The sequence below is a fragment of the Chrysemys picta genome, chromosome 1 (assembly GCF_011386835.1).
Source record: "Chrysemys picta bellii isolate R12L10 chromosome 1, ASM1138683v2, whole genome shotgun sequence".
NCBI classification, from domain to species: Eukaryota; Metazoa; Chordata; order Testudines; family Emydidae; genus Chrysemys; species Chrysemys picta.
This window is the reverse complement of record NC_088791.1, coordinates 291,819,155-291,831,369: the sequence shown is the minus strand read 5'-3', so window position 1 is coordinate 291,831,369 and position 12,215 is coordinate 291,819,155. Positions and strand designations below refer to the sequence as shown.

Sequence of the window (12,215 nt, the reverse complement as noted above, 5' to 3'; positions counted from 1 at the left end):
AGTCCTTCACCATTACCTAAGTAGCACTTGCTTGACAAGGGGCATGGGTTACAACTCCCAGTGAATAGAGAGAGGATGGGGACAGGTATTTGTACCTGATGGTCTAGGCCCCCTCTGAGGGCTTGACACACCAATTGTAGTACCTCCTCTCTCCATTGTTGAATGTCAGAGCTAACTTTAATTCCATTAGGAGTCTAGTTACAGGCTACTGAGCTGAATTCACTTTGGGCCAATGGTGCACTAGCCCTGGGGCTCCCCCTACTATGAGCTGAAATTGCTAAGAGCTGAAATCACAAAAGAACTAAAGTTCTTAAGAGCTGAGATCACTGAGTGCTGTGTTAACTAGTGGGAGAGCCTGAAGCTATATTGCTAAGCAGCTGGCGGAGCAATTTGTGGAGACGACTAGAGGAGCAGCGAGCGGCATGGGGCCGGGTGGAGCGGCCCAAGGAACGGTGAGCGGAGCTGTTTGTGGGGATGGCTGGAGCGGCTCACAGGTCGGTGAGCGGAGCAGCTTGTGGGACGGCAGGAAGTGGACTGGCTCGTGGTGAAGGCTGTGGTGGAACTCCATGGAGAGACGGCCGGCCTCGGATCACGTAAGGTGCCCCTTAACACCCTGCGTGCCCCCCCCTTTTACTCTGGGGCTGCACTGACCAGGGACAGAGACTTTGGGGTTTGTTGGACTTTTGGGACTTTGGGTGGTTGCTGGACTTTGGGGACTCTGGGTGATTTTTGGGTTGCTGGACTCAAGAACCCAAAGGGAAAGGACACAGCCCAATTTGCTGGGGTGGGTTTTTTGCTCATGGTTTGTGTTATGAATCCTGTTTGTGGTGTTTTTCCAATTTAATGCTGATGTCGTTTACCTCATGTTATTAAACATTTTCTGTCACACTCAGACTCCGTGCTTGCGAGAGGGGAAGTATTGCCTCTTAGAGGCACCTAGGGGGTGGTAAGTAATTGTCCCAGGTCACTGGGTGGGGGCTCGAGCCGGTTTTGCATTGTGTTATTGAAACGGAACCCCTAGATACAGAACCCGGCCCTTGTTGCTGCCAACTTAGATGGGCAGAAGGGTTACATAACAAAGGATAATACACACCAAGATCCATTGTGAAAGTCTCTGCACAGATATAGCTTGACCCCGTGATAGCTCTGCTATGGTAACAAATAGTTTAAGTGTCTTCCTAACATCCTTTGTTCTTTGCAGATAAATGGCCAAAGCCAAATGACTGGGGCTTCATAACATCTCATAGAGAAGGCAATCTGACTCTCAGTTCCTGACTTGCACAAGTTCGGGGGGGGGGGGGGGAGTGGCAGATGCTGCACTTGGCAGAAATGCAAGCTTCACCCGGGCAGTAGAAGCAGCGTTGATGTTTGTCACTGAGGCAGGGTGCAGAGCAAGGAGTGCTTAAGCAGCTCCCTGCCACCCCCACCCAATTAGGGAGTAGATTGGAGCTAGAAACAGCTGCCAGCCTAATTAGCCAGTGGCTATAAAGGCTAGGAGGGAGAAAGGAAAGTAAGGGGCGGGGGAGAAGACAAAGGGAGAGGCCAGATGCCTCTGGTCTGCTGCTTGTGAAGCCTGGCTGTAAAATCCTGTATATAGATAGTAAGGAGGTGGTGGGAAATAGATATAAATAAAATATACTGGTGATTGCATCAACCTGAGGCATCTCTGACAGGTTTGTGAGGGCAGCACGGGCAGAAGCAAGAGGGACTCAGCTGCGCCTCGCTACAGTCACTCACTAAAAAGGAGCAAGGGCAGGAGAAACAGTGTTTGAACCCTGGTCATAATTCTGGACTTCTTGCAAGGAAAAAGTTCCTTGATGGGAAAAATAATGGAGAAAAATATTATCTAACTATAGTATGTAGACTATACTATAAAAAGCTACTAAGAAACTATATACAACATTTTACAGCAATGACACGGGGGGGGGGAAAGAGCTGAGGATACCAAAGATTCCAGCTCAGACCATGCGGCAGTAAGGAGGACTTGGAAAGGCATCGGTCCGCACCACCTTTTAAGCCCTCAGTTCACAGCACAAGTTCATGGCACATGTGCAGGCCAACGGACACAGCTAGCAAAAAAATTCAGGACTCAGTCACATGGTGTGCATGTATATTCCACATGTGGACACATAGGGACCATCACTTGAAGAATCTTGGAATACACCCTCCGATAGACATGCAAGTGCAGAAACAGCAAAGACATTAACATGAGTAGGATTTTGCTGTGAGAATGCGGACACCTGGGTTAGTCTAACCGGGTGCCCTGACCTGGGTGCCAATCTCACTGGTTAATTGTGCAGCAAATCTTCAAAGGCTGGGAGAGCTGTTCAAATTTCTGAACTGGGGAATTGCCTTGATTACATGTTCTGGTGCATATGTATGAATTCCTACTATAGACATATTATTAGAAACTAGGTTTAACCTGTTTACAAGTAGGGGTTGGTACTAGTGCAGCTATGCAGGTGACTAGCCAGAGATGGCTGTAACCATGACAAATTCCCAACATAGAGAAGGCCTTAGTAATATTAAAATCCTCAACAGGACTTCATCAGCACAAGCTGGTATGAAGCTACTACTCTGGCTCTTATTCCTTTTCATATTTATATCATTAACCTTTTAAAAAGAAAGTTGTGAAGATGGATGTTGTGAAGGCCAAGACTATAACAGGGTTCAGAAAAGAATTAAGATACATTCATGGAGGATAGGTCCATCAATGGCTATTAGCCAGGATGGGCAGGGATAGTGTCCCTAATCTGTTTGCCAGATGCTGGGAACGGGCAACAGCGGATGGATCACTTGATGATTACCTGTTCTGTTCATTCCCTCTAGGACACCCAGCCTTGGCCACTGTTGGAAGACAGGATACTAGGCTAGATGGACCTTTGGTCTGACCCCGTATGGCCGTTCTTATGTTCTTAAATGAATTTCTAGTCTGTTGCCCCAGTGTCACAGACCTTGTAGGAGCCTTGCAGTAGAATATAGACCAAGTGTGCCGGATAGTATGACATACAACCATGACAGAGTTGTGTGCTAACAAGAGCTAAATGCACACTCCACATCCTCCTGCTCCTCAGTAGAGGAGAGGTAGGAAACTAGGAGTTACCCTGATCTCAGTTCTTGCCTCACCTGAAAAGCCAAGGGCCTGCCTCTCACATCTCAAAAGACCTAGTGTTTTTGAATTTGAGATCAGCTATATGCTTTGGAGGAGGAAAAATGAAGGGAAGGTGAGGCTTGAGGTAAATCTTAGGGAGAGTTGTTAGACTGGAGAGAATGGTTTGGGGCAGGACAAATCTGAGGCTGCCGGACTTGATGTTATTTGTGAAGGTCAGAGTTCAGTTCAAGTTTGATGGAAATGCCAGAATATGCTGGCCCAGAGGGTACAGTTCAGATCTTTATGGATAGTGTTACTACAGGAAGGAGAAATCCAGGTATTAATTATTTGTATTATCACAGCAACTAGGAACCGTAATCATAGACCTTGTGCCAGTGCTGTACTACCCCAAAGTTCCTAGAACACCATGATTGCTGAAGAAAGGTATTGCGGGATAAATGGATAGAAAGGAATTAGGATTAGAGATTGTTGATTGTGGAGTAAGGAGTTTGAGTGAAGTCACACAAATGGGTATAAAGATAAAGGAAGAGCAAAGAAGAAATGGATGAGAAGGAAATAGAAACAGAGAAAGGAGAGACATGGGAAGCAAGAATGAAAAAAACAAAGTACACAATAGAAAGCAAAGTGAAGGAAAAAGGAAAGGAGAGCAAAAGTATAACAGCTATAGTATAATAAACATTTTAGAATTTAGTAGAAACCTGAGGCAAACTTACAATAGAATACATACAATTTGCATGCATATATAAAAAAAATTCTCTGTACATAAACATTCTTTGAATTCATGTGCGACAGCTTTTGATAGCATACATCCCCTCCATGGAGGCTGTTACCATCCCTGTCAAGCCTGACATTTTTGTCTTTAGAAATACTGCAAAAGTAGCATGTATTTCCAAAAACATTTTCAGACAGGATCCACTTCTTGACACCTCTGTAAATGTATTATTCTTCCTACATCACCCTAGACCTCCTTTGCAGCGGTCTGTAGGATGGTCAGAAACTATTATACAGACCAATTTGAACCTGTGGCCCCAGCCAAGAAGAAAGCTTAGCTAGCCTCAGCCCCTACAGCAGGTCCAGAAAGAGCAGAGGGGATTCAATTATTACAATTAATAAACACTTTTCACGGGGGCTCCAACCATTCTGGAAGCTTGAAAACCACCTATCTAGTTCATCTACCTGCCAATGATGTTTGTTCTTTACACTCTATTTTCCTACTGCTTTCTTAGGTAACAGATTGTTGACATGGTGCTATGAATATTCGGTCTTGGGGATAAGGCTAGGCTTTATTTAAGCTTTATGAGATCGAGATGAAAAGCAGATCCCAGTGGCATTCCTATCACCCTATACCTGTATCTATAGTACTGCTGCCTTTATTAGGTGTTCGATTACACCTTCATCCATTCGGACACCAGTTTCCAGGCCAAATATTGAAAGTGGATGCTGGGTGAGCCAACTGACTTTTACAGCTTAGGCTGCTTCAGAAGCAAACAGATTCTAAGGGTGCTTTGGCTCCATGGCACATAACTGCAGTCAGATGCTTTTCCCTGCTTATGCTTGCGTCATCTATACATAGGCTATTTTCCCACCTAAAGGCATTATGAATGTCAGTTTTGGGCAGGAAGACTGATGAGACAAAAGTTGCTTGTAGAGGTCTCTCAGAGAAATTAGTTACCAAAACACCTATGAGGTTGTGGGTGCAGGAATTTTTTCACAACTTACATAGGATTCATGTTGAACTTCCAGTGACTATGGAATTGAGGCTAATAGCATTCAAAGAGAAAAACTAATTTATGTTAAATGGATTTTCTACTTTAAAATTGTGGTGGCCATAGACTCTGCAAAAAATTAAAACCAAAGGCAAGTGTGTACAAAATAATTTATTACAGCATAACATATGTTGGCATTATTTTACAGTGAGTTTTTCATTCAACAGTTTTGAATCTAAACAGATGACACACAAAGGAGACCATTTTAATTAGAACAGTTTATTTGTCTTAATAAAATCCCCCTTCATGAACTTATATTAGCCTTAGAGGGGCTAGTTAATATTACTGAAAATATTTACATTACAGTGAAATAAAAACAAATCTGATTGAATGATTCCATTGCCGTTTTCAGAAAAATGTATTTTCTGTACAAGCCACAGTATACTTAGGTTTTGATAGCAGTTCTTGTAGAATGCAAAGCTGTCATATGTAGCCATTTTGTCCAGCAATATTATGCTTTAAAACAGCTATATTAAGTTCAGACTTTCATTTTGATGTGTTGTATATTTTATGCACTATTAGTTAATGCACCAGAACACAGAATAAGAAAGAGGTTCATTGTGATTTGTAGTCAGCCTATTTGTGCTCCCTTAAATAGTTTTTAAATATAAAATGCACTCCTCAACTACTAGTTGCTTTTGTAGCACTTAAAGCAATAGTATTTAGGCAAGAGAAGTATTACATTTATCGGCTATAAGTCCACACCTAAGACTTTTAATGGAGGTATACAGTAAACTTACCAGTGAATTTTTATGATCCTGAGGAGAACCATATTCCCCATTATTGTACCTTATGCATCTGCCCAAAACTGGAGTAGCTTTTCCAAACCAATAAGTGGCAGTGAAAAAAGAAAGAAGACAGGCAGACAGACAATGGTATCTAAACAGGATCATATTCACTATTATTTCAGGGAATTACATGTACTCAACTGTTTTTTAAAATGTTAAACCATTCAAAAACGTAAGGAAACAATAGCTATGGAACAAAAGGTAGAAAGAAAAGAGTTTTTGAAAACTCTTACCATCAATTTTTAACCAAACCTCCATATCCACCAGCACTAGTTCCATATAAGACACAGAATTGACAAGAAACATGCAAACAGCCAACATTTACAGTTATGTGCTTCAAAAGAAACCAAAATGACCAAAATTAAAGAAACCAAAACAAACAGAAAAAGATGAGGGGACGATACAAGCAGCACTTTTCAGTCTTAATTTGCTAAAATCTGCTCAACTGATAATTTCATTACCAAGAAATTATTATACTTACTTCTATATATAACAACATTAGGTGAAAGTAGTCTTTAATGTCCATAATTTGGGGATTTTGTTGTTGAATTTGGGGATTTTAAAAGACTTAAAACAGTACAAGAATAAACATGACAAATGTTGATTAGAGATAATGTTTACATAAACATTGGCAGTTCTTTTTGGATGAAAAACACGCTAATAGCATACTCCATTTTCATTTAACCATCCAAATATTTCATTTTATACCTGTAAGATATAAAAACTGCATCCTGGAAAAGTAAACCTGATCTGCATCCCACCAGTCTGTAGGTATAGTCCAATATTTTATTTGTACACTACTTCAAATTTCATTGGACAGCACATCATGGTTAACGGCTGTATGGTTCACTGATGCAAAGCTACTGTCATCCTCATTTGTGGCAGGCATAAAGGCAGACGTAAAAGGAAACAGTTTATGACATGCTGTCCGATACTCTTCATATTGGGTGTGGCAGCTTCCGAAGCTGCCATCAAGCAGTGCCTCGAAAACCTTTGTTAAAGTCTAAAGAAACAAGAGCAACAGTTAAATTTAGTCTAGACTATTTTATTACCAAAGAAAACATGGGGCTCTCTAAATCTCGCTTGCATGATTAATGAATGTTGTGCCCTCTGCTGGCAATAAGTCTCATTGTCCTCGTTTACAGAGGTCTGACATCAAGAATATAATTTTAACCAAAATAAAAATATTCCTTTTAATATTAATAATCAAGATTCAGAAAAATTAACTGTACATGTATCTTGTGCTTCATATAACACACCTACTTTGTCCCTAAATATACAAAGAGGTTACAATTAAATTAGTTTACCTTCACATTTTTGTCTCTCATAGTTTCATCTAATCTAGTAGCAATAGCAATAGCTTTCTCTTGTCTTGATTTGTCCAGGAAATACATCATTTTAGCACCTTAAGCATAAGGGGAAAAAAAAACATTTGTCAGTATCTGATCAACATACAAGTACAATACTTGATTTATTGTAAAATTATAAACTGATACAGAAAACAATCCAAAAACAAAAAGGAAGATATTGTGGATTGGGGCTTTCTACAGATTTTAGAACATATAATTGTTTCCATCCATTATATTTTGTATAAGAAAATTATATTTTCACATTTTACTTATTATAAGTGATGACACAGCAACAATATTTGATAGTACATTAAGAGCATAAGGATAAAGTAAAACTGTAGCTCTGCTACTGACAAAAATGAAATGTTCACTGGAAACTTTGTTTCAAGTTTTCACTAAAATGTTATTAGAAATAGGATGCCTGAGGCAAGAGTTAATAAGGCAAGAGAGGTCAACAGGCAGAATAGGGAAACAATATCTAGATAACTAAGTCATTCAAGTCAGCATGCTAGTTGAGATGCACCCTACAATGATAAAGGAACTGGCAGATGTCTTTTTAGAACTATTGTGAATTATTTTTAAAAAGCTCTGGAGTTAAGGTGAGCTGCTAGAATAATGATAACTAATAGTGTTGGCAGGTATGACAGGTCTTTAAGCGACTTATCAGAAGAATTACAAATTTATGTAATTTGGCATCCTACCGGAATAAGTCCAATGGCATGAACAGACATTTCCCCTCTCCCAAATATGCAACACACACACAAACTAAATAAGCACACAACCTACTAGCAAGGAAAAAATATCATAAAAAGTATGGTTTTGACCTAAAAAGTAACTAAGTAAAAGCAGCACCATCTTACTTAGATCCATTCCTTGTCTGTAATTCAGTCTCATATTTACTTACTATATTCTTTTCTCAGTAAGTTTTTATAGCTTTTTATTCCTGATTGCTCTACAGGCTCCTACACAATGAATGGGGACAGATAGGTGCCTAAAAATATAATCCACAAAACCCAGCATGCTAGGTGGGGAGCTGTGTACGTAAGCTAATAGAAGATGCTGAGAAGTGTGTGGGCTAAGCTCCGACCCTCTCATGGAAATAGGCGCTTCCCTGCAGCCTGGACTCATGTGCCTATCTCTACTTGCAATCAGTCATTACCTAGTGTTGTGAATAGCAGCAGTGAAAGTTACTAGAGTCTTGTTCTTTCATTCTGTTGCTGCTGCTTTGAAAAGCTATGAGCAGAAGCAGAGGCACTCCAGCTGAGTGGAAAATAAGGAGCGAGGATTGTTTACATTACAAAAGTTTTTTGAGACCACAACGGATAGAATCTTATGTTTTCTTTTAAAATAAATCCTGTAGAAATGGAAAGCTTCTCACATGAGGCAGAGAGTGGGCAAGTGGATTATTAAAGCCCTTCAAACAAACAGAAATGTCAAAAATAATTTGCATCTGAGCCTCTGACATATTCTGATTGGAATGAAGTACAGAGAAAGACATTAACTTAATTATTTACCATCATTTAACATTTTCATAGCATCAAAATAAACAAACCTGAGAGCAGATGCAGAATGGAGGTAGCATTGTATTTGAGAAACTCTTCATTAAAACTTTCCAAATCCTTGTTAACAAAAATTTTCTGCATTTCTTGAGTTAGGACCTTGTTCACAATTTCTGGGAGATTACTATGATCAGATACTTAGGAAAAGAAAAGCAGAAAAAGTTACCGTTGCTGCTATTGTTCTAGAGAAACTTCACATCTGCAAATGCACCTCTTTAGCATGTACACACACACACTGATTGAAATCAGTATTACAGAAGTCAATATTTTACCATCTTTGGTTTTCAGCAAAACATTAAATGGCTTCAATGGGTTCTGATGAAATTCTGAACACTTTGTATATAAATGCAATTTTTTTGCCATGTGTGTCTATGTTATTTTAAATATTTTAGTGTTTCTATAGTATTTAGACACTATAAAATATCTACAGCAGTTTCACTGTACATACCAGATTTAGAGAATTTAATCAAACATTCATGTAGCCATGGGTTGTTATTGTTGATAGCAAAAGCTCTCTTGACAGACTGCAACATTAACAGAAACTTTCCTATGCAAAAAACAAGAACCAAAAAACCAAAACCAAGGTTAAATACATCTCTAACTTTGTGTTCCTTTAAATGTCATTGCAGACACCAACCCAAATCCTTAACTTTCTCATAAACATACCCCCAAATGCCCAAAACCTTTAGATTTAGTTAAAAAAGTAAGTTAAGTACATTTTTACTCTTTTCTTTTCAGAAATTTAAAAAAAAAAAACTGTTTTTTTTACAAAATGATGATAGCAATATTTTCTGAAGGATCCAGCAACCATGTAACATAAGTATAATATTTAGGTGTCTATCTTTTACAGGAAGTTATATCCCCAAATCCTTTGCAGTTTCATTAGTAAATCTAATGCAAATATTAGAAACACTAAGTCTTATGCAGAATTGTCATATCAGTACTCTCAATACCTAGACATAAAACACATATAGCGTGGCAGCCCCTAACATCATTCCATTATAAAAAAGCTGCTGCTCACTATTATTAGCAACATTGCATCAGGTACATTAGTCTAATTTTTTAATTGCTAAAGAATTACAACTAGAAATATTTTTTCCTCCATATCATCTAATTAGCATATAATCACAAATTCCTTTATTCTTAAAGTTAGTTTTAAGAACAAATTATGTGCTGCCAAACAAAGGTGACATGGCATACATTAAGTTTTCTGTAATATTTATCCACTAACGCTGGGCATGATGGAAACTCTTGCCTCAGTATGTTAGTAAATGTAGACTACAGTTGGGTAAAAATAGACTGAAATAAAGGATTAGAACATTTGGAGAAAAAATTAAAACTTGCATATACTTTACCTTTTCTAAAGTATATTTCAAATGCTAACAGATGTGTGTCTACGTTATCTGCAACAAGATTCTTAAGTGGCATAAGGAACTTAATAGCTTCCTCTAATGGATTTTTGACCTGTTTTAATAAAAGACAAAATTAAAGTTACATAAAGGAGGCATCTATCACTAACATACATCTTTTAAAAAGATGAAGCTTTCCATGAAGCTCTACCACTATGCAGTGACAGATTAGCCCTTTTGTTTTTTGAATAAAAAAAAAAAAAAAACAACAAAAAAAACACACCCCTGTCCTGGTCCCACTATGCACAGCAAGCAAAAGAGTGCTTCAATCACCTGATTTCTAGAGTATTGGCACAAAACAGAAAAATCTTCATTTATACCCCAGAATGAATTATCTACAGAGTTTAAGAGATCACACAGCCAACCAATAAAACATGATGACACCTGTCTGAAGTACAATCTTCCAGAAGTGTGTGGGGATGGGGTGGCCAAAGAGAATATCATAAGATGAAACTGCCATAAATTTTACATAACAAGTAACACAATGCTTACTCTTTCCAGTTTTTCAGGAATTAATTCTTCCTTGGGACCACTAGTTTCCTCCTCTTCCTCATCTCGTTTTTTCTTTTGAGTCTTTTGCTGTCGTTCTCTTTCTGCATGCTTTCTCTCCTCTTCAAGTTTAGCTTTCTTCTGTGCTCTTCTCTGCTTGCTAAGCATTTTTTTCAGTTCTTTGGCTGACAGGTTTTCTAGAGATAAAATAAAATAGTTTAATTTAACGTCTGATTTATACATAGACTCAAAATTTCAATAATAATCTTGGTTTTTCCTCAAACAATATATGCGCATCTCTAGACTTTTCATATAGGGAAAGGAGAGATGTATTTATACAAAAATTTCAAAAAGAAACCTTTTCACTTATCAGTAAAATGCACCAATTACTACGTAGTCTAATATTACTGGACATTACACATCCAACACAAAACATTTTGTATCTTAAATGCCAAGGTTTATATAAATAATATAAAACTGAAAGTCCAGAAACTTAGAAGTATTCATTTAAACCATGAGTCAGATGAAATGCAAAATTTGGAAATCTCATTATATTATTTATATCCTTTGGACATTATTAGAACACTTTGTACTCATACAGGGCCTTTCATCCAAAGATCTCAGATGGCCCAACAAAAGGTGGATGACATTTTTCTTGGAGGCTAAACTTAAATTCACCTATTACCCTTAGTTCAATATCATCTTAATGCTCTTGGTAAGATCTACTGGAAACCTCCTAAAACATTAATATTACACCGGAGTGTTTGCACCCTTTAAGTGCATAGACTTAAATTTAACTTAGAAGGTAGTATAACTATTATATAGCATAAATAATTTATATACAGCTAATGTACTAGGTGCTTTGTAGAGGAGCTTACACTATAAACAGACAGACAACTTGGCAGAGAAAGGAAAAAAGTGACTTAAGTGCATTGAGCTGTGCTGTAAATCATGCATCTTGTTATACACTATATATTGTGTAATTTATTATACTCTGATGGGAGGATAAGGATTTATTGGTCTCACATATGTCAATTCTTCCTGTCCTTTAAAAAAAAATTAAATTATCATCTTTGAATTTCTTCCCCTTGGCCAATGCTGTCTCAACATTAAGATGCTCTGGATACATGCAATATTCTAGTTGCAGCATCACTGGTGCATAGGTGGGAAGTAAAATTTTTAGACGTTTTGCAGGCATACTGCATTTGAAGAACCTCATAACTAATTTACTCACTATTATTACCCCCTTAGATCCTTCTCATTTACACTTTCTGAGAAAATATTTTTCCCAATGAATACCAGTTTCAGATTTCCCAGATGTATTCACTTGTATTTTGCCAAGCTGAAGCTCAATTTATTTCCTGTACATAATCTCTACGTGTCTCTGTATGTTTTCCCCAGGCAGAGTGGTGTGTGTAAAATACCTAAATTATTAATATACCATATATACTCGTTCATAAGCCGAATATTTTTGGTAAAAAAGTGACGCATCAAAGAGCGGGGGGGTCGGCTTATAAACGGGGTCTACACTAAAATTTGATGATTTTAAACTCTATGGAATCATTGAATTGAATATCTAATACATCGTTGTTTTGTTTACCTGGAGCGTCTGCAGGCATGGAGCCCTTCAGCTCCCTGTGGCCACGGTTCGCTGTTCTTAGCCAATGGGAGCTGCGGGAAGTGGCACGCCGCTTCCCGCAGCTCCCATTGGCTGGGAACGGCAAACCGCAGCCACCGGGAGCT

At 38.3% G+C, this 12,215-nt stretch overlaps 1 protein-coding gene across 4 annotated transcripts in view; it reads right to left on the bottom strand.

The window, feature by feature from the left end:
• Window positions 1–4,974: 4,974 nt before the first annotated feature.
• The window catches only part of NAA16 (N-alpha-acetyltransferase 16, NatA auxiliary subunit), a 101,195-nt gene continuing 93,954 nt past the window's right edge, over window positions 4,975–12,215 (bottom strand). For all 4 annotated transcript variants that reach the window (XR_010597774.1, XR_010597776.1, XM_005301479.5 and 1 more), the window contains 6 exons: window positions 10,476–10,669; window positions 9,930–10,038; window positions 9,023–9,121; window positions 8,568–8,711; window positions 6,974–7,071; window positions 4,975–6,669 (listed from right to left, as the gene is read on the bottom strand). Coding sequence is in view for 2 of the 4 variants with exons in the window: in XM_005301479.5 (XP_005301536.1) it covers window positions 6,469–6,669; window positions 6,974–7,071; window positions 8,568–8,711; window positions 9,023–9,121; window positions 9,930–10,038; window positions 10,476–10,669 (845 nt within the window). In the remaining 2 variants the exon portion in view is untranslated. The remainder of the gene's footprint in view (window positions 6,670–6,973; window positions 7,072–8,567; window positions 8,712–9,022; window positions 9,122–9,929; window positions 10,039–10,475; window positions 10,670–12,215) is intronic.